The sequence below is a fragment of the Dreissena polymorpha genome, chromosome 14 (genome assembly GCF_020536995.1).
Source record: "Dreissena polymorpha isolate Duluth1 chromosome 14, UMN_Dpol_1.0, whole genome shotgun sequence".
Classification (NCBI taxonomy): domain Eukaryota; kingdom Metazoa; phylum Mollusca; class Bivalvia; order Myida; family Dreissenidae; genus Dreissena; species Dreissena polymorpha.
Window position 1 is genome coordinate 56,327,151 of NC_068368.1, and position 22,972 is coordinate 56,350,122.

The following is a 22,972-nucleotide window of genomic DNA, read 5'->3' on the forward strand; positions in this document are numbered from 1 at the left end:
CCCAGTATTCGTTTAAAAAATCTTCTGTGAACTCTTCGCAATAAAAGAAATCCGACAACGTCCCCATATGTCTTACACATAATTTCACTTCATCATACATAGACCGAATAGAACACTGGTAACCCACCATGTTTGTTCTTTTCTATTTACAACAGATGGTTCTAGCTCAATACCAAAAATTATCAAATTCTAGATAAACCAAAAATTTCATTAAAACGGCAGCATACGCCCTTTATAATACAATTAACAGAAAGCATGAAATACCTTTAGTTTTACACGCCAACTCTAGTCTCATGATTATATCCATAATATGTCACTTTATGATCTAAATTTCTACTCAGTTTACTAGTACATCGATTTGACGATTTGACTGTATTGAATTATAGCACGGACTCTAGATTACACGGATAAGAAACGGGACCGTAACGCCAAATATCTTGTTGTGTCTAAGTCACGTGACCGTGTCGTAACTATCGATCTTTTATCGAAGCGCCGAGGTTTGTGCGTTCAGTAAGCGGAACGTTTCCGGTTTTCTGTTTATTAATAGAACGCAGTCTGTTGAACGACCCGTTCGATTGCAACAGTTTCAAAATGGGGGTGAAACGTCTGCATAATATGTAAATGTATATTAGCAACAGTTATTTGTAATAAAGTGAAAATAAAGTATTAGTATTTTAATTGAGTGCATTTTATGTGTAAAAAAATGATGTTAGTTGAGTCCTGACTAATTGAAATATTAATTAATGATTTTATATGGTTGTTTAGGAAAGCCTCTAACAAATTTAATACTTGATTTTATAAGTGCCTTAAATTGTTCTTGCATTAATTAAGCTCATTGAAAAATTGAGTAAAATGAAAGCTTTGATGTTCTTTGATGGTCATTTTAAATGGAAAAGTATGTTACAAATTAAAATAATTATAACTATTGTATTAATCAATTGAGTAAAAGCACACCTTTGATGTTCTTTGATGGTCATTGATGGTCATTGTAAGTGGAATGGTATGCTACAAATTAAACAATTATAACTATTGTATAAATCAATTGAGTAAACAAACACCTTTTTTTGATGATCATTTTAAGTGAAATGGTATGTTACAAAGTAAAGAATTACTATTATTGAATTAAAGAATTCATGTTGCTACAAACAAATCTATAATTTAAGTTTAATAAGATATTTTCCATTACTTGTTCATTAACAGTGATTGAATTTTTTTTAATAAAACATCTTTGTGCTTCTCGTGAAAATTTAACAAAATGTCACTTACGCTACTTTTTACATTCAGAAAATGACATGCGTTTGTTATGTCAATTTCGAAAATTGGATAAAAACATTATTTTTACCAAAAAGGTTGACTTAATATTTTATCAGTTGATGTATGTCACCTTAATAAACACAAAATTGGAAAAAAGTAAAAATGTATAAAATGTATAAAAATGTCAGTTACATGACTTATTACATTCAGTAGGCGATATGTTTTAATTATAATTTGTAAAATTAGATAAATACAACATATAAAACTGCATATTATGCACTTTTGATAAAACACAATTTATTCCCAAATTGATGTTTTATTCCCAATTCACATAATGCAGTGTTATAATGAAAATAAGCCATAAGTTATGATTTTTAAGAATGAATAATAACTATAACATATTTTTATTTTGAGTAAATAAAGTTGTTATATGACATTAAAATTATAATTTATTACAGCCAATATTGAATTGTAGTTCTCAAAAATAATTTTGATAAATAACTATCAGTGTGTCATAGATCTTTATTAATACCATTTACCTTCCAATTTAAAAATTAATTTAATTTGAAGCCAAAAAAATGTGACAGCATTTTCATCATTTGGCTAATATTAAATAACAACCACACCTACCATTATACAAGATATTAGGCACTTAGGGTGCAATAAACAAGCATTGATTAGATTAGCAAGTGTAGTACAACAGATAACAGCTAGATTATGGGTGCAATATACAGGCCCTTTAATCAGCATTGATGAGATTAGGTGACAGGGGGATTAGATGAGATTAGCACATTATTATGCAAAAAAAAACGTTTTTAAATAGTTTATCACTGTATTAAATACTATTAATGAATAGATTTGATTTGACTTAATTGATAGTTTTATATATGGAACAGAACAGAACAGATAGTTTATTCATATAACTTGAACATTTACAGTTCATCGTTACATATACAAAACTGACAATATAATAAGCAATAAGCACATGCATAGTAATGCGAAAGTGACCAAACTAGTACATTAAAAGGTGTTAAATATAATATACAATTAGTTTGTTTAACAGTATACAATTTATGAAATATTTTATTATTCGTACATAGCGATTTATATATAATGGGTATCGCCCTAGTTCCCCGTATACAGCTGAATTAGCGGTACTCATTTTGACACCCAGTATTCGTTTAAAAAATCTTCTGTGAACTCTTCGCAATAAAAGAAATCCGACAACGTCCCCATATGTCTTACACATAATTTCACTTCATCATACATAGACCGAATAGAACACTGGTAACCCACCATGTTTGTTCTTTTCTATTTACAACAGATGGTTCTAGCTCAATACCAAAAATTATCAAATTCTAGATAAACCAAAAATTTCATTAAAACGGCAGCATACGCCCTTTATAATACAATTAACAGAAAGCATGAAATACCTTTAGTTTTACACGCCAACTCTAGTCTCATGATTATATCCATAATATGTCACTTTATGATCTAAATTTCTACTCAGTTTACTAGTACATCGATTTGACGATTTGACTGTATTGAATTATTAGCACGGACTCTAGATTACACGGATAAGAAACGGGACCGTAACGCCAAATATCTTGTTGTGTCTAAGTCACGTGACCGTGTCGTAACTATCGATCTTTTATCGAAGCGCCGAGGTTTGTGCGTTCAGTAAGCGGAACGTTTCCGGTTTTCTGTTTATTAATAGGAACGCAGTCTGTTGAACGACCCGTTCGATTGCAACAGTTTCAAAATGGGGGTGAAACGTCTGCATAATATGTAAATGTATATTAGCAACAGTTATTTGTAATAAAGTGAAAATAAAGTATTAGTATTTTAATTGAGTGCATTTTATGTGTAAAAAAATGATGTTAGTTGAGTCCTGACTAATTGAAATATTAATTAATGATTTTATATGGTTGTTTAGGAAAGCCTCTAACAAATTTAATACTTGATTTTATAAGTGCCTTAAATTGTTCTTGCATTAATTAAGCTCATTGAAAAATTGAGTAAAATGAAAGCTTTGATGTTCTTTGATGGTCATTTTAAATGGAAAAGTATGTTACAAATTAAAATAATTATAACTATTGTATTAATCAATTGAGTAAAAGCACACCTTTGATGTTCTTTGATGGTCATTGATGGTCATTGTAAGTGGAATGGTATGCTACAAATTAAACAATTATAACTATTGTATAAATCAATTGAGTAAACAAACACCTTTTTTTGATGATCATTTTAAGTGGAATGGTATGTTACAAAGTAAAGAATTACTATTATTGAATTAATGAATTCATGTTGCTACAAACAAATCTATAATTTAAGTTTAATAAGATATTTTCCATTACTTGTTCATTAACAGTGATTGAATTTTTTTTAATAAAACATCTTTGTGCTTCTCGTGAAAATTTAACAAAATGTCACTTACGCTACTTTTTACATTCAGAAAATGACATGCGTTTGTTATGTCAATTTCGAAAATTGGATAAAAACATTATTTTTACCAAAAAGGTTGACTTAATATTTTATCAGTTGATGTATGTCACCTTAATAAACACAAAATTGGAAAAAAGTAAAAATGTATAAAATGTATAAAAATGTCAGTTACATGACTTATTACATTCAGTAGGCGATATGTTTTAATTATAATTTGTAAAATTAGATAAATACAACATATAAAACTGCATATTATGCACTTTTGATAAAACACAATTTATTCCCAAATTGATGTTTTATTCCCAATTCACATAATGCAGTGTTATAATGAAAATAAGCCATAAGTTATGATTTTTAAGAATGAATAATAACTATAACATATTTTTATTTTGAGTAAATAAAGTTGTTATATGACATTAAAATTATAATTTATTACAGCCAATATTGAATTGTAGTTCTCAAAAATAATTTTGATAAATAACTATCAGTGTGTCATAGATCTTTATTAATACCATTTACCTTCCAATTTAAAAATTAATTTAATTTGAAGCCAAAAAAATGTGACAGCATTTTCATCATTTGGCTAATATTAAATAACAACCACACCTACCATTATACAAGATATTAGGCACTTAGGGTGCAATAAACAAGCATTGATTAGATTAGCAAGTGTAGTACAACAGATAACAGCTAGATTATGGGTGCAATATACAGGCCCTTTAATCAGCATTGATGAGATTAGGTGACAGGGGGATTAGATGAGATTAGCACATTATTATGCAAAAAAAAACGTTTTTAAATAGTTTATCACTGTATTAAATACTATTAATGAATAGATTTGATTTGACTTAATTGATAGTTTTATATATGGAACAGAACAGAACAGATAGTTTATTCATATAACTTGAACATTTACAGTTCATCGTTACATATACAAAACTGACAATATAATAAGCAATAAGCACATGCATAGTACTGCGAAAGTAACCAAACTAGTACATTAAATGGTGTTAAATATAATATACAATTAGTTTGTTTAACAGTATACAATTTATGAAATATTTTATTATTCGTACATAGCGATTTATATATAATGGGTATCGCCCTAGTTCCCCGTATACAGCTGAATTAGCGGTACTCATTTTGACACCCAGTATTCGTTTAAAAAATCTTCTGTGAACTCTTCGCAATAAAAGAAATCCGACAACGTCCCCATATGTCTTACACATAATTTCACTTCATCATACATAGACCGAATAGAACACTGGTAACCCACCATGTTTGTTCTTTTCTATTTACAACAGATGGTTCTAGCTCAATACCAAAAATTATCAAATTCTAGATAAACCAAAAATTTCATTAAAACGGCAGCATACGCCCTTTATAATACAATTAACAGAAAGCATGAAATACCTTTAGTTTTACACGCCAACTCTAGTCTCATGATTATATCCATAATATGTCACTTTATGATCTAAATTTCTACTCAGTTTACTAGTACATCGATTTGACGATTTGACTGTATTGAATTATTGCACGGACTCTAGATTACACGGATAAGAAACGGGACCGTAACGCCAAATATCTTGTTGTGTCTAAGTCACGTGACCGTGTCGTAACTATCGATCTTTTATCGAAGCGCCGAGGTTTGTGCGTTCAGTAAGCGGAACGTTTCCGGTTTTCTGTTTATTAATGGAACGCAGTCTGTTGAACGACCCGTTCGATTGCAACAGTTTCAAAATGGGGGTGAAACGTCTGCATAATATGTAAATGTATATTAGCAACAGTTATTTGTAATAAAGTGAAAATAAAGTATTAGTATTTTAATTGAGTGCATTTTATGTGTAAAAAAATGATGTTAGTTGAGTCCTGACTAATTGAAATATTAATTAATGATTTTATATGGTTGTTTAGGAAAGCCTCTAACAAATTTAATACTTGATTTTATAAGTGCCTTAAATTGTTCTTGCATTAATTAAGCTCATTGAAAAATTGAGTAAAATGAAAGCTTTGATGTTCTTTGATGGTCATTTTAAATGGAAAAGTATGTTACAAATTAAAATAATTATAACTATTGTATTAATCAATTGAGTAAAAGCACACCTTTGATGTTCTTTGATGGTCATTGATGGTCATTGTAAGTGGAATGGAATGCTACAAATTAAACAATTATAACTATTGTATAAATCTATTGAGTAAACAAACACCTTTTTTTGATGATCATTTTAAGTGGAATGGTATGTTACAAAGTAAAGAATTACTATTATTGAATTAATGAATTCATGTTGCTACAAACAAATCTATAATTTAAGTTTAATAAGATATTTTCCATTACTTGTTCATTAACAGTGATTGATTTTTTTTTAATAAAGCATCTTTGTGCTTCTCGTGAAAATTTAACAAAATGTCACTTACGCTACTTTTTACATTCAGAAAATGACATGCGTTTGTTATGTCAATTTCGAAAATTGGATAAAAACATTATTTTTACCAAAAAGGTTGACTTAATATTTTATCAGTTGATGAATGTCACCTTAATAAACACAAAATTGGAAAAAAGTAAAAATGTATAAAAATGTCAGTTACATGACTTATTACATTCAGTAGGCGATATGTTTTAATTATAATTTGTAAAATTAGATAAATACAACATATAAAACTGCATATTATGCACTTTTGATAAAACACAATTTATTCCCAAATTGATGTTTTATTCCCAATTCACATAATGCAGTGTTATAATGAAAATAAGCCATAAGTTATGATTTTTAAGAATGAATAATAACTATAACATATTTTTATTTTGAGTAAATAAAGTTGTTATATGACATTAAAATTATAATTTATTACAGCCAATATTGAATTGTAGTTCTCAAAAATAATTTTGATAAATAACTATCAGTGTGTCATAGATCTTTATTAATACCATTTACCTTCCAATTTAAAAATTAATTTAATTTGAAGCCAAAAAAATGTGACAGCATTTTCATCATTTGGCTAATATTAAATAACAACCACACCTACCATTATACAAGATATTAGGCACTTAGGGTGCAATAAACAAGCATTGATTAGATTAGCAAGTGTAGTACAACAGATAACAGCTAGATTATGGGTGCAATATACAGGCCCTTTAATCAGCATTGATGAGATTAGGTGACAGGGGGATTAGATGAGATTAGCACATTATTATGCAAAAAAAAACGTTTTTAAATAGTTTATCACTGTATTAAATACTATTAATGAATAGATTTGATTTGACTTAATTGATAGTTTTATATATGGAACAGAACAGAACAGATAGTTTATTCATATAACTTGAACATTTACAGTTCATCGTTACATATACAAAACTGACAATATAATAAGCAATAAGCACATGCATAGTACTGCGAAAGTAACCAAACTAGTACATTAAAAGGTGTTAAATATAATATACAATTAGTTTGTTTAACAGTATACAATTTATGAAATATTTTATTATTCGTACATAGCGATTTATATATAATGGGTATCGCCCTAGTTCCCCGTATACAGCTGAATTAGCGGTACTCATTTTGACACCCAGTATTCGTTTAAAAAATCTTCTGTGAACTCTTCGCAATAAAAGAAATCCGACAACGTCCCCATATGTCTTACACATAATTTCACTTCATCATACATAGACCGAATAGAACACTGGTAACCCACCATGTTTGTTCTTTTCTATTTACAACAGATGGTTCTAGCTCAATACCAAAAATTATCAAATTCTAGATAAACCAAAAATTTCATTAAAACGGCAGCATACGCCCTTTATAATACAATTAACAGAAAGCATGAAATACCTTTAGTTTTACACGCCAACTCTAGTCTCATGATTATATCCATAATATGTCACTTTATGATCTAAATTTCTACTCAGTTTACTAGTACATCGATTTGACGATTTGACTGTATTGAATTATTGCACGGACTCTAGATTACACGGATAAGAAACGGGACCGTAACGCCAAATATCTTGTTGTGTCTAAGTCACGTGACCGTGTCGTAACTATCGATCTTTTATCGAAGCGCCGAGGTTTGTGCGTTCAGTAAGCGGAACGTTTCCGGTTTTCTGTTTATTAATGGAACGCAGTCTGTTGAACGACCCGTTCGATTGCAACAGTTTCAAAATGGGGGTGAAACGTCTGCATAATATGTAAATGTATATTAGCAACAGTTATTTGTAATAAAGTGAAAATAAAGTATTAGTATTTTAATTGAGTGCATTTTATGTGTAAAAAAATGATGTTAGTTGAGTCCTGACTAATTGAAATATTAATTAATGATTTTATATGGTTGTTTAGGAAAGCCTCTAACAAATTTAATACTTGATTTTATAAATTAAAATGTTAAATTGTTCTTGCATTAATTAAGCTCATTGAAAAATTGAGTAAAATGAAAGCTTTGATGTTCTTTGATGGTCATTTTAAATGGAAAAGTATGTTACAAATTAAAATAATTATAACTATTGTATTAATCAATTGAGTAAAAGCACACCTTTGATGTTCTTTGATGGTCATTGATGGTCATTGTAAGTGGAATGGTATGCTACAAATTAAACAATTATAACTATTGTATAAATCAATTGAGTAAACAAACACCTTTTTTTGATGATCATTTTAAGTGGAATGGTATGTTACAAAGTAAAGAATTACTATTATTGAATTAATGAATTCATGTTGCTACAAACAAATCTATAATTTAAGTTTAATAAGATATTTTCCATTACTTGTTCATTAACAGTGATTGATTTTTTTTTTAATAAAGCATCTTTGTGCTTCTCGTGAAAATTTAACAAAATGTCACTTACGCTACTTTTTACATTCAGAAAATGACATGCGTTTGTTATGTCAATTTCGAAAATTGGATAAAAACATTATTTTTACCAAAAAGGTTGACTTAATATTTTATCAGTTGATGTATGTCACCTTGATAAACACAAAATTGGAAAAAAGTAAAAATGTATAAAATGTATAAAAATGTCAGTTACATGACTTATTACATTCAGTAGGCGATATGTTTTAATTATAATTTGTAAAATTAGATAAATACAACATATAAAACTGCATATTATGCACTTTTGATAAAACACAATTTATTCCCAAATTGATGTTTTATTCCCAATTCACATAATGCAGTGTTATAATGAAAATAAGCCATAAGTTATGATTTTTAAGAATGAATAATAACTATAACATATTTTTATTTTGAGTAAATAAAGTTGTTATATGACATTAAAATTATAATTTATTACAGCCAATATTGAATTGTAGTTCTCAAAAATAATTTTGATAAATAACTATCAGTGTGTCATAGATCTTTATTAATACCATTTACCTTCCAATTTAAAAATTAATTTAATTTGAAGCCAAAAAAATGTGACAGCATTTTCATCATTTGGCTAATATTAAATAACAACCACACCTACCATTATACAAGATATTAGGCACTTAGGGTGCAATAAACAAGCATTGATTAGATTAGCAAGTGTAGTACAACAGATAACAGCTAGATTATGGGTGCAATATACAGGCCCTTTAATCAGCATTGATGAGATTAGGTGACAGGGGGATTAGATGAGATTAGCACATTATTATGCAAAAAAAAACGTTTTTAAATAGTTTATCACTGTATTAAATACTATTAATGAATAGATTTGATTTGACTTAATTGATAGTTTTATATATGGAACAGAACAGAACAGATAGTTTATTCATATAACTTGAACATTTACAGTTCATCGTTACATATACAAAACTGACAATATAATAAGCAATAAGCACATGCATAGTAATGCGAAAGTGACCAAACTAGTACATTAAAAGGTGTTAAATATAATATACAATTAGTTTGTTTAACAGTATAAAATTTATGAAATATTTTATTATTCGTACATAGCGATTTATATATAATGGGTATCGCCCTAGTTCCCCGTATACAGCTGAATTAGCGGTACTCATTTTGACACCCAGTATTCGTTTAAAAAATCTTCTGTGAACTCTTCGCAATAAAAGAAATCCGACAACGTCCCCATATGTCTTACACATAATTTCACTTCATCATACATAGACCGAATAGAACACTGGTAACCCACCATGTTTGTTCTTTTCTATTTACAACAGATGGTTCTAGCTCAATACCAAAAATTATCAAATTCTAGATAAACCAAAAATTTCATTAAAACGGCAGCATACGCCCTTTATAATACAATTAACAGAAAGCATGAAATACCTTTAGTTTTACACGCCAACTCTAGTCTCATGATTATATCCATAATATGTCACTTTATGATCTAAATTTCTACTCAGTTTACTAGTACATCGATTTGACGATTTGACTGTATTGAATTATTGCACGGACTCTAGATTACACGGATAAGAAACGGGACCGTAACGCCAAATATCTTGTTGTGTCTAAGTCACGTGACCGTGTCGTAACTATCGATCTTTTATCGAAGCGCCGAGGTTTGTGCGTTCAGTAAGCGGAACGTTTCCGGTTTTCTGTTTATTAATGGAACGCAGTCTGTTGAACGACCCGTTCGATTGCAACAGTTTCAAAATGGGGGTGAAACGTCTGCATAATATGTAAATGTATATTAGCAACAGTTATTTGTAATAAAGTGAAAATAAAGTATTAGTATTTTAATTGAGTGCATTTTATGTGTAAAAAAATGATGTTAGTTGAGTCCTGACTAATTGAAATATTAATTAATGATTTTATATGGTTGTTTAGGAAAGCCTCTAACAAATTTAATACTTGATTTTATAAGTGCCTTAAATTGTTCTTGCATTATTTAAGCTCATTGAAAAATTGAGTAAAATCAAAGCTTTGATGTTCTTTGATGGTCATTTTAAATGGAAAAGTATGTTACAAATTAAAATAATTATAACTATTGTATTAATCAATTGAGTAAAAGCACACCTTTGATGTTCTTTGATGGTCATTGATGGTCATTGTAAGTGGAATGGTATGCTACAAACTAAACAATTATAACTATTGTATAAATCAATTGAGTAAACAAACACCTTTTTTTTGATGATCATTTTAAGTGGAATGGTATGTTACAAAGTAAAGAATTACTATTATTGAATTAATGAATTCATGTTGCTACAAACAAATCTATAATTTAAGTTTAATAAGATATTTTCCATTACTTGTTCATTAACAGTGATTGAATTTTTTTTAATAAAGCATCTTTGTGCTTCTCGTGAAAATTTAACAAAATGTCACTTACGCTACTTTTTACATTCAGAAAATGACATGCGTTTGTTATGTCAATTTCGAAAATTGGATAAAAACATTATTTTTACCAAAAAGGTTGACTTAATATTTTATCAGTTGATGTATGTCACCTTAATAAACACAAAATTGGAAAAAAGTAAAAATGAATAAAATGTATAAAAATGTCAGTTACATGACTTATTACATTCAGTAGGCGATATGTTTTAATTATAATTTGTAAAATTAGATAAATACAACATATAAAACTGCATATTATGCACTTTTGATAAAACACAATTTATTTCCAAATTGATGTTTTATTCCCAATTCACATAATGCAGTGTTATAATGAAAATAAGCCATAAGTTATGATTTTTAAGAATGAATAATAACTATAACATATTTTTATTTTGAGTAAATAAAGTTGTTATATGACATTAAAATTATAATTTATTACAGCCAATATTGAATTGTAGTTCTCAAAAATAATTTTGATAAATAACTATCAGTGTGTCATAGATCTTTATTAATACCATTTACCTTCCAATTTAAAAATTAATTTAATTTGAAGCCAAAAAAATGTGACAGCATTTTCATCATTTGGCTAATATTAAATAACAACCACACCTACCATTATACAAGATATTAGGCACTTAGGGTGCAATAAACAAGCATTGATTAGATTAGCAAGTGTAGTACAACAGATAACAGCTAGATTATGGGTGCAATATACAGGCCCTTTAATCAGCATTGATGAGATTAGGTGACAGGGGGATTAGATGAGATTAGCACATTATTATGCAAAAAAAAACGTTTTTAAATAGTTTATCACTGAATTAAATACTATTAATGAATAGATTTGATTTGACTTAATTGATAGTTTTATATATGGAACAGAACAGAACAGATAGTTTATTCATATAACTTGAACATTTACAGTTCATCGTTACATATACAAAACTGACAATATAATAAGCAATAAGCACATGCATAGTACTGCGAAAGTAACCAAACTAGTACATTAAAAGGTGTTAAATATAATATACAATTAGTTTGTTTAACAGTATACAATTTATGAAATATTTTATTATTCGTACATAGCGATTTATATATAATGGGTATCGCCCTAGTTCCCCGTATACAGCTGAATTAGCGGTACTCATTTTGACACCCAGTATTCGTTTAAAAAATCTTCTGTGAACTCTTCGCAATAAAAGAAATCCGACAACGTCCCCATATGTCTTACACATAATTTCACTTCATCATACATAGACCGAATAATTTTTAACAATCTACCGTTTATTTCGCTCTTAATAAGCTTGTACCATAGTCCGTTTCAATATATTGAATCATAACATTTCATAAGGTCGATATAGCAACAGTATAGTTTCTTTTTAGAACTGAATGTTTATCTATAAAAGCCTTTAGTAGGAAAATAGCATCCACAGTGCTATAATTGGTTTTGAATCCAAACTATGGTAGTCATAGATGCATCTGTTGTATTTCACAGTGACATCCAATCATTTTATTATATACATACATATAAATGCATGAAAAAAATATAATTGTTGACAATTATATAGTTTATTTATTTATCATATTTAACTGTTACAATGAAAACAGTTTTGAAATTAATATAAATGTGATTTAACCATTTAATCAATTCACCAATTGACCCTTTTTAATTGGATTAATTGGATTAAAAACAACAAACAACTACAGTTCCTCAACACTTATGATTTACATGCATTCCATTCACAGTTAAACCAAACAAATAATCAAACAAGCTGCTTCATAAATAAAGTTAATTGAAAACTTCATAAACAAAATAATTATTTTGATAATAAATCAAGAATAAACTTCAACCAAACAATCATACATTTATTGGGGGGGAAACGTCTGCACTTAAACCAAAGTGGGGGAGAAACGTCTGGGGAGGAAACGTCTTGGGGGAGAAACGTCTAGGGGAGGAAACGTCTTGGGGGTGAAATTTATAGTTTATTCATTTTTAGGTGTGTTGTTCCATGAGAAAAATGAGCCAGTTAGGGTGGAAGGCTATGCTGAGCAAATTGTTCCACTCTATACAGACATAGATTTCAGGTCACATTTCCGACTACAAAGGTCAACCTATCAGGTTTGTCAGCTATTGGTTTGTATTCTTATCCACATACTATGGCTTGATTGGTCATTGTCTGCTCGCATACTACTTACATGTACCCCGGGTACTTGTAAGTATACAAACATGTACCCCGGGTACGGTAAATATACTTATATGTACCTGGTCGATATTAGACTGTACCCAAGCTGTATTCCTGTCCAAAATCCGATGTCGTAAAATATGCTACCCATTAGCATGAAACGATATTGTTTACCTTAAACATACTTTTCTTTAAAAAAAGCATCAACATGCTTTTTGAGTATGAGTTCTGATAATATAGAGCCCATTAAACAGAAAATTGACATGATTGATAAAAAAATAAATAGCCTACGAGCGATTTAGCGTTAAAATTCCCGGGTACATTTTAGCATATTTACCGTACCCAGGGTACAAGTAAGTAAACTTTAGAGTACCCGGGGTACAGGTAAGTAGTACCCCAGCCGACAATGACCAATCAAGCATACTATGACATAGCAGCAGGAATAACTGGATAACTAAAATATTCAATTATAGCTATTAATTTCAGTTATCCAGTTATTCCTGCTGCTATGTCATAGTATGCTAGATTGGTCATTGTCGGCTGGAGTACTACTTACATGTACCTCTATTTATTTACATCATGCATGTTTCTTAATCAATAATCGTGCAAATAACCAAATTCTCCACTTGAACGTGTTGTATGTTTTAAGTTTTTGTGACAAAAACTGGGTGTATGTTACTTCCAAACTTCTCCGAGAAAGTGTTAAGTGATGGAAAATCTGTCTGGGGCGTACAAGACCCTTTAGTATCGATTACTGAATTGTTTATTTATGATTAATTTAGCTAAGTTTATTTCTGTTCAATATGTATTAATATTTGGAAGTTTATATTATAATAAAAGTTATTTATGGGGAATTAAATTAATTACATATTCTTTTGCAAGAAATTTTTATTGTAAATGTATGTTTCATTTATTTTGTAGGAACTCTGTGAAGCTGTGGCACCTTTTATGGTACGTGAGCGATCAATGTCTGTGGACAAAAGAATATTGGCAACTTTGTGGATGCTTGGGAACCAAGAATCGTACAGGAGCGTGGCTGACCGATTTGGGATAAGTAAAGGTAAGCAAAAGAAAATTGATGCCTTCTCAACTGCAAATATGGTTAGTTTTTTCCTCGGTTTGCAGGAAAGGGCTCTAGCATTCATATGTATATAAACAAATAAATGAGTGTTTATGAAAGATCCTTTAATGAAATGTGTTACTGTAACAGTATTTACAATAAAATGAGACTTAACTTAGAAGCTGCACTTCATTTAATGATTTACTCAATAATTTGTCAAGCTGGCATAGTGGATACGGTGTCCTAGTGATGGGGACCTTTTGGGTTCCACCCTATTTTTGAGCGTTCTAATTTTCTTCTCCATAAACACCAACTTTTGATTCTTCCAGAAAATGAACTTGTGAGTCTCAAAATAAGCGTAATGTAATCAAGCTACATTTAAAAAGGCTAAACACTAGCATGAATTATTCCATTTCAATTACAGGAACTTTACATCTTACAGTCATTGCAACATGTAGAGTATTGTCTGCGATGATGGAGCAGCACATCAAATTTCCGGAATCTCGGCATGAGCTTAAGACAATTGCCGATGGATTTCAGCAACGATGTGGAATGCCTGGTGTTGTAGGGGCTGTTGACGGGACTCACATTGCATGTCCTGCTCCAATATCGGAGCATAGGTCCTCATTTTTCAACAGGAAAGGGTTCGCCAGTTTAGTTCTCCAAGTAGTATGCGACAGCAATTTGAAATTTTTGGACATATACACAGGATGGCCAGGTTCTGTTCACGATGCCCGTGTATATAGGAACAGTCCAGTGGCACAAAAAATTGAAAATCTCCCAGATGAGTTCCATGTGCTCGGGGATTCAGCGTACCCCCTGACAAGACATCTCCTTGTTCCATATAGAGAAAATGGACATTTGGATCAATTACAAAAAAAATTTAACAAATGCCATTCGTCGACAAGAGTTGATGTGGAACGTGCCATTGGTCTATTGAAATGTAAATTCCGGCGGCTGAAATACTTGGACATGCTCATGGAGCTGGAGATACCCGTCGTGATCTCTGCTTGTTGTGTCCTTCACAACTTCATTCTGCAGAGAGTCAGACACAGAACCTGAAGTGGACACATTTGATGATATAGGCATGGATGCCTCTGAGGCAGTGGGAGACGGGTCAGGCCCGCCCAGAAGCAGAGGAGAAGAGACGTGCCATTGCCCTGGAATTGTGATGAGATATCCCTACTTCGATATGTGTGCATATGTTCATGCTTAATGTGTTATTAACAATTGGAAGCCAATACCTGTTTTGTAGGATGATGTTTTTTTGTGGTGGACTTATGAGTTTGTGAAGGTAAAACGCCTGGAAAATATTATTTAAATTCAAAGAGTATTGCTATTATTAAGCATGCTTTATTGTTTTGTATTGTTGGAAAGATTATGAGCAGAATAAAAGATCAATAATTTGAGTATTGTATAGTTTTTTTGCAACATAAATGTTTGATACAGTACAAAATGCTGTTTCCTGTAATGTCATATTCTGTGTCATGAACAATGGCGTTTACAACACTTTGGCGCAATATGAACATTTTTAAATAACAATAATACGCCCATATAATTAATTGCAGTCTGTCCATTACATTCAGTGCTTTCACTGACAAAAAGTTGGAGAAACAGTATCAAACACCTTTATGAGAACTGAGATGTAAACAAATAATAAATTTATTTATTTTGTCACAGGTGTTCAAACATCCAGACATCACATTAATGAAATCTTATGTATATTTAAAGGGATCTTTTCACGGTTCGGTAAATTGAAAAAAGTTGATCAGATTCGCAAATATTCGTTTTAGTTATGATATTTGTGAGGATATAGTAATATTGAACATTTACCATAGTCTAATATAGCCATTATATGCATCTTTTGACGATTTAAAAACCTAAATATTATAAAGCGTTGCAAAGCGAAACGATTGAATAATTTGGAGAGTTCTGTTGTTGTCGTTTAAATTTACAAAACTACGAAGATTGCTTATATAAGGTATTAAATACAGCATACATTAACACTCGGCAGAATAGCCGAGAGGGCTCATGCGTTTTTACTCCAGGACTCCGGGGGTCACTGGTTCGAGCCCCGGTGCGAGTTACATTTTTTCCTTTTTTTAAATTTTATTCTTGATTTTTCACTGAAGCTTTTAAGATCCAAAGTTTGCATTTATCAAAAATAAAGCATTTAATGACTAACTTCAAAATATGCAAAAATCTGTGAAAAGGCCCCTTTAATAATGTGCGGTGGGTGATACACGCGTTAGCCCTATCATTAGCACAAGAAGGTATTGTTTTTAACTTTATGGGGAGGTTTTCCACCTTAAGGAGAAAACGACTTCTCATGAACAATTGCATATGCGAGTCTACGGCTAGTAAAATACGATTCCTTGAGTAAACCTAGGTGACACTTTATGTTGAATGAATTCGCAATAAAAGCAATGACAAAATTACCAACATAATAAAGTGGAAGCTAATTTAAAGTGTAATTATTACTAACACACATTAATATGCTACTTTGATTTAAAGTTTGTGTTTTCACAAGAACCGTCAAACATTTTAAGCTTAACTGGTTTGGCAACAAAATAAATTATTCAGATTTAAAGTGTATTATATGAGTGCGCTAAATGATACATATATGTTCAATTAACCAAAGAAAATCGTAAACAAAGAGAATTTAATAATAACACAATGACAATTATAATAATTTATTATATACATAGATAAAAGATCAGCTCTGAATTCTCCATAATGCAAGTTCATCTTGGCATAAAATAACTGGATACTTTACAATGAGACAATGACGAAACACAACTCAACATATTTACACTCGCTGTTTGCAGGAGTAATGCAAATCTCTAGACAGTTCAACTTTTATTGGAGGTCAGAGCCTCAACAAGTCGCTCCAGTAGACGATATTTTTGTTCTGCCAAAGCAGTCAAACGCTCGTTATGGGCATCCAAGCGGTCAAGTCTTTGCAAAGTTCTAGCATGTAGCTCCGGAACCATTCTTGAGGGTCTTGGCTCCCACTTCTTTTTCTTTTTCTGATGAGAGGGGTAGCAACAAGCTCATCAGTCCCCTCTGTAGAAGGGGTGGTTGCCCTTCCTGCTGGCTGGTCAATTGGTGGGGGAGTTGTAGCTTTATGAACCGTGGGTCTACGTGGCCCAGGTGGCGGCTTTGCAGTTACAGTTACAGTAACATCTTGCTGAACTGCAACAAAACAAACAGCATGGTTACAAGTGAGATGGTATATGCATGTTTTAAATAACAAGTGATATGTTTAAGAAACACTATGCCCCCTTTTGAGCGATTTTTATCCATATATTTGACCTTTGACCTTAAAGAATGACCGACCGCGACCTTTCACCACTCAAAATCTGCAGACCCATGTCGATGATGAGATACACGGAGATACACATGCTTGCCAAATATCAAGTTTCTATGTTCAATATTGCAAAAATTATGACCAAGGTCAAATTGATGGGACAGAATGACAGACCTACAGGCCAAAAACAATATACCCCCTCTTCTTCGAGGAGGGGGACATAAAAACTTATTTGCTTACAAGAACATAAACTAAAACAATACATTATTTTATTAGAAAATTGTCTCAGTGAATATTTACTACACAGGAAATCTCATAAATTGTATCACAACCTTTTTTAACAGTTAACCCTTAATTATAATAAAAAAATAAACAAGGGCTGTTTGTAAAACATGCATGCCCCCCATATGGGCTGTCCGTTGTAGTGGCAGCCATTGTGTGAATACGATTTTTGTCACTGTGACCTTGACCTTTGACCATGTGACCTGAAAATCAATAGGGGTCATCTGCGAGTCACGATCAATGTACCTATGAAATGTCATGATCCTAGGCAAAAGCGTTCTTGAGTTATTATCCGAAAATCATTTTACTATTTCGGGTCACCGTGACCTTGACCTTTGACATTGTGACCTCAAAATCAATAGGAATCATCTGCAAGTCATGATCAATCTACCTATGAAGTTTCATGATCCAAGGCGTATGCGTTCTTGAGTTATCATCCGAAAACCATTTTACTATTTCGGGTCACAGTGACCTTGACCTTTGACCTAGTGACCTCAAAATCAATAGGGGTCATCTGCAAGTCATGATCAATCTACCCATGAAGTTTCATGATCCTAGGCGTATGCGTTCTTGAGTTATCATCCGGAAACCATTTTACTATTTCGGGTCATACTGACCTTTGACCTAGTGACCTCAAAATCAATAGGGGTCATCTGCAAGTCATGATTAATCTACCCATGAAGTTTCATGATCCTAGGCGTATGCGTTCTTGAGTTATCATCCGGAAACCATTTTACTATTTCGGGTCATACTGACCTTTGACCTAGTGACCTCAAAATCAATAGGGGTCATCTGCAAGTCATGATCAATCTACCCATGAAGTTTCATGATCCTAGGCGTATGCGTTTTTGAGTTTTCATTAAAAAAACATTTTACTATTTTTGGTCACCGTGACCTTGACCTTTGACCTAGTGACCTCAAAATCAATAGGGGTCATCTGCAAGTCATGATCAATGTACCTTTGAAGTTTTATGATCCTAGGCCCAAGCGTTCTTGAGTTATCGTCTGACAACCACCTGGTGGACGGACCTTCAGACCGACCGACATGAGCAAAGCAATATACCCCCTCTTCTTCGAAGGGGGGTTTAATAAAAAAAACTAACCTGGCATTGACGACACAACCATCGCTGGTCTTACAGATGGATCTCCAGCAAATAGCTCATCCATCCATTGGAAGTATTCCCAGTTTTTTCGCCCGCTCCCACTAGGGGCATGCTGGTCCACTATCTTCTTGTACCTGAAAAAACACACTCATCAGGCTTAATAAAGTGATTTATGCAATTATTGAATATATTTTGTTTTTAGTTGACATAAAATGAATGAAACACTTCATTTTTAGACATGACATTGAACTCAATAATCACTTTTCCAGTTCTATGTGTTTTTCGTGTCATTCAACCAATCCAAGCAAGACATTTAAACAAAAACAAAATAACAGTATCTATAGAAAGATGAATAATAGAAAAAGTTGCATAAAATGGATTGCATATTACTTGAACTTCATCAGCCGGAATTTACTGTCACATGCCTCACCTGTTACAGGATTTCCTTTGTACTAACAATAACAAGAGATGTGTTCGTCAGAAACACAATGCCCCTACTGCGCTTTGAACCCATATATTTGACTTTGAAGGATGACCTTGACCTTTCACTACTCAAAATGTGCAGCTCCATGAATACACAATATTGTTCAATATTGCAAAATTTATGCGCAATGTTAAAGGTTTGGGACAGACAGAATGACTGACAGGCCAAAAACCATATTTCCCCTCTTCTATAATACAAATTAAAGACTTACTTTAACTTCATCAACCGGAATTTACTGTCACAGGCTTCACCTGTGACAGTAACTCCTTTGTGTGCCATCTCTTCTGCTATCAATCTCCACACGTTTTTGTTTTTGAAAGATGCGGAATCAAATTTCTGTTTATGTTCTTCATAAAGAGACAGCATCAACAATATCCCTTCATGGGTCCATCGAACACCTAAAAACAGATCAACCAGCCATCATATTTTAAGCTTTTAAGTCATTTTACCATATGTGTATACAAAAGTAACAGTGCTTTCCACATGCCATTAAATGATCCCTCGTCGGGACCCTTGAATTTCGAAATCAGTGTCCGAGGGGCATCTGAAACTTTCTGATCAGTGTATTATTGCAGTAACTGCCTCTAATCAGTCTTAAGATCAACGCCATATTAACAAATGCGTTTCGTTTCGTTGCGGAACGTTCTCGCCGAACGGTCCGTTCAGTTACGGAAACGCGCGAACTGTTCCGAACGTTCGTAAAACGTTCCGCTTACTGAACGCGAAGCGCCGAGGTTATACATTTTGATGTATCACTCACGTATTTTGTTAAATTATAGTTTCATTTCTAGGCCGATTTTGACAAATTATATATCATTAGAACGCTTACGTAACGTAGTTTTCAGATATATAAATATATATTAAGTTTTACTTCTGATTTCGGCAGCCCGGCGAGTTATAACTTTAACTTTTGCAAATAATACGTATGTACTCGTAAAAGCGCAGAGCATTCAAGAAGAACTAGTAAGCTACCCCGCTTACGTCTAAACGGCTACCGTCGTTTTCCTATAGCAATTTGAGTTCAACTTAAACTTCAGTTTTTCTCGTTAAATCTTTGCTAATGCATAAAATTATAATTAATTAGACATAAATGTGAGCGAGTACCTCTTAAATGTGTAAAAATTGTGCTTTTAAACCACTTATGTACATTTTTAAAAATAAACATACACAACACACGAAGTGTGTTTGTCGTTTATAGAATTACATTGAATTATCTTGAACCAAATTATTTTTTGAATAGGTTACACATAACCAATTGTTGTTGTACAACAAACCACATCACTTTTTAGCTTTCTGTACTCTTTAATTAAATGGAACCTATATGTGTGTGTTAAAACTACCAGTTGTATCACGGAGTGTATATTGTTAGGAGATGAATCGAGTATTTGACCCTTACTTACTTACAGTAGGGTGGCATATAGCAGTTGAACTGTCAGTCTGTCTGTCCGTCCGTCCGAACACTTTAATGGTCATAACTTTTTTAATATTTAACATAACACCGTGATATTTGGCATGCATGTGCATCTCATTGAGCTGCACATTTTGAGTGGTGAAAGATGAAGGTCAAGGTCATCCTTCAAGGTCAAATGTCTAATATATGGCATCTGTCCATCCGTCCGAAAACTTTAACATTGGCCATACATGCCATAATTTTTCAGACCAATTCCGGGACATTGAGTTAAATTGTCCGGGACTTTTGCCGATTTTCTGGGACATGTATAAAATGTAGCGATATCTACAGACATATGCATTTTTGGTACGTTTTTTTTTGTTTCGCATCGTTAATTGCAAAAGTTCGAAAGCCTATCCGAAATACACATAGGCCCGTATTCACCAAACAATTCTTAGACTTAAGTCTAAGAATAAAGAAAATTCTTTAAATTAGAATATTCAATAATTTCTTTAATTTTGAGTCAAACTCTGCGGTAAACATTTCTATCTATATTATTCTTCATTAAGAACATTTTGTTAATGAGATAATCACCAGTGGAGGCCTGTATATATTCAAACACTGAACACCTTTTTATGTCCCCCACTATAGTAGTGGGGGACATATTGTTTTTGCCCTGTCTGTCTGTTGGTCTGTCTGTTGGTCTGTTTGCGCCAACTTTAACATTTTGCAATAACTTTTGCTATATTGAAGATAGCAACTTCATATTTGGCATGCATGTGTATCTCATGGAGCTGCACATTTTGAGTGGTGAAAGGTCAATGTCATCCTTCAAGGTCAGAGGTCAAATATATGTGGCCAAAATCACTCATTTTATGAATACTTTTTTAATATTGAAGATAGCAACTTGATATTTGGCATGCATGTGTATCTCATGGAGCTGCACATTTTGAGTGGTGAAAAGTCAAGGTCATCCTTCAAGGTCAGAGGTCAAATATATGTGGCCCAAATCGCTTATTTTATGAATACTTTTGCAATATTGAAGATAGCAACTTGATATTTGGCATGCATGTGCATCTCATGGAGCTGCACATTTTGAGTGGTGAAAGGTCAAGGTCAAGGTCATCCTTCAAGGTCAGAGGTCAAATATATGTGGCCCAAATCGCTTATTTTATTAATACTTTTGCAATATTGAAGATAGCAACTTGATATTTGGCATGCATGTGTATCTCATGGAGCTGCACATTTTGAGTGGTGAAAGGTCAAGGTCATCCTTCACAAGGTCAAGGTCATCCTACAAGGTCAAACATCATATAGGGGGACATTGTGTTTCACAAACACATCTTGTTCTTGGTTCTAAGTCTATTCTTTATTCTTAAGTCTAAGAATCGGTTGGTGAATACGGGCCCAGGATCTATTTACGTCAAATTAAACATTACTACTTCCGTTAATAGATACAAGCCACGTGTTTTCAGTGTAAGCGTTCTAAACATAGATGGTGACGTCACTGCGTTATTGTTATTAAGACCGGTGTGTAACGCGTAGTTGTTGGTACGCCTTTATTCATTTATAACATTTATATAATAAAAAATACAACAATACAGTACCGTTAGCTCGTCAACTCAAATAAATTCACAATACATACAACTAATCACACGTTTTTATATGCTTACTTTTTTACTCTACTTCTTTGTCGGTTAAACGTGCGAACATAAACTGCTTTTAATATTTTACTCAGCGATGTTGGACTTCAGATGTGTGAACAACTATCCTTTGCCCTTACGCAGCGGGAAATAATGACATAGTAGATTTAAGTCAATTAACAACCACATTAAACAATGCAGCCTTTTCGGTTTGACCGCGAACGTGAGACAATCGATATGATAACAGGACCCCTGTTAATTGATCGATTTTGACACGTAGCGTAGTTTGCCTATTCGGGTAGGCATTGTCATGGAGACGCTGCAGATATACACGGATTCGAGGTGCATTTAAGCCTAAGATAAGGTACATGTATATATGGATTTTGTAAATTCCGGGACATTTGACAGATTTCCGGGACAGCGGGACAAGTTCTTCATTTCCGGGACTGTCCCGGACAATCCGGGACCTATGGCATGTATGACATTGGCCATAACTTTTTCACTATTGATGATAGCAATTTGATATTTGGCATGTATGTGTATCTCCTGGAGCTTAAC

The 22,972-nt window shown here is 32.3% G+C and overlaps 3 protein-coding genes across 7 annotated transcripts in view; 1 reads left to right on the top strand and 2 right to left on the bottom strand.

Moving 5' to 3' along the window:
* LOC127856929 (galactoside 2-alpha-L-fucosyltransferase SEC1-like) overlaps positions 1 to 10,212 on the bottom strand; it is a 29,694-nt gene extending 19,482 nt beyond the window's left edge. The window contains exon 1 of one of the 5 annotated variants that reach the window (XM_052393144.1): positions 9,955 to 10,212. In XM_052393144.1, coding sequence (XP_052249104.1) covers positions 9,955 to 9,997 — 43 coding nt within the window. In that variant the 5' untranslated portion in view covers positions 9,998 to 10,212. Of the gene's footprint in view, positions 1 to 264; positions 423 to 2,687; positions 2,805 to 5,112; positions 5,371 to 7,526; positions 7,785 to 9,954 lie in introns of those variants that run through there. The other 4 variants (XM_052393143.1, XM_052393142.1, XM_052393146.1 and 1 more) reach the window with 4 other exon arrangements.
* Positions 10,213 to 12,890: 2,678 nt separating this feature from the next.
* Positions 12,891 to 15,611, top strand: LOC127856937 (putative nuclease HARBI1). Its single transcript, XM_052393158.1, has 3 exons — positions 12,891 to 13,078; positions 14,064 to 14,202; positions 14,627 to 15,611. The coding sequence occupies exons 2-3, from the start codon at positions 14,091 to 14,093 to the stop codon at positions 15,262 to 15,264; spliced, it is 750 nt and encodes a 249-aa protein (XP_052249118.1). The 5' UTR covers positions 12,891 to 13,078; positions 14,064 to 14,090; the 3' UTR covers positions 15,265 to 15,611.
* A 1,252-nt stretch (positions 15,612 to 16,863) lies between these two features.
* On the bottom strand, positions 16,864 to 20,124 carry LOC127857387 (uncharacterized). The gene is made up of 4 exons (XM_052393783.1): positions 20,052 to 20,124; positions 19,593 to 19,779; positions 18,898 to 19,031; positions 16,864 to 17,397 (listed from the first exon to the last, which is right to left on the bottom strand). The coding sequence occupies exons 1-4, from the start codon at positions 20,122 to 20,124 to the stop codon at positions 17,126 to 17,128; spliced, it is 666 nt and encodes a 221-aa protein (XP_052249743.1). The 3' UTR covers positions 16,864 to 17,125.
* Between the last annotated feature and the right edge of the window lie 2,848 nt (positions 20,125 to 22,972).

Excerpts from the sequence above, each read along its gene's own strand:
- LOC127856937 (XM_052393158.1), top strand. The coding sequence starts at position 14,091 with ATGGTACGTGAGCGATCAATGTCTGTGGACAAAAGAATATTGGCAACT. Across the intron at positions 14,203-14,626 it reads CCGATTTGGGATAAGTAAAG|GAACTTTACATCTTACAGTC; the intron begins GTAAGCAAAAGA and ends TTTCAATTACAG.
- LOC127857387 (XM_052393783.1), bottom strand. The coding sequence starts at position 20,124 with ATGTATAACCTCGGCGCTTCGCGTTCAGTAAGCGGAACGTTTTACGAA. Across the intron at positions 19,780-20,051 it reads GGAACAGTTCGCGCGTTTCC|GTGTTCGATGGACCCATGAA; the intron begins GTAACTGAACGG and ends ATCTGTTTTTAG. Across the intron at positions 19,032-19,592 it reads TTCCGGTTGATGAAGTTAAA|GTACAAGAAGATAGTGGACC; the intron begins GTAAGTCTTTAA and ends GTGTTTTTTCAG.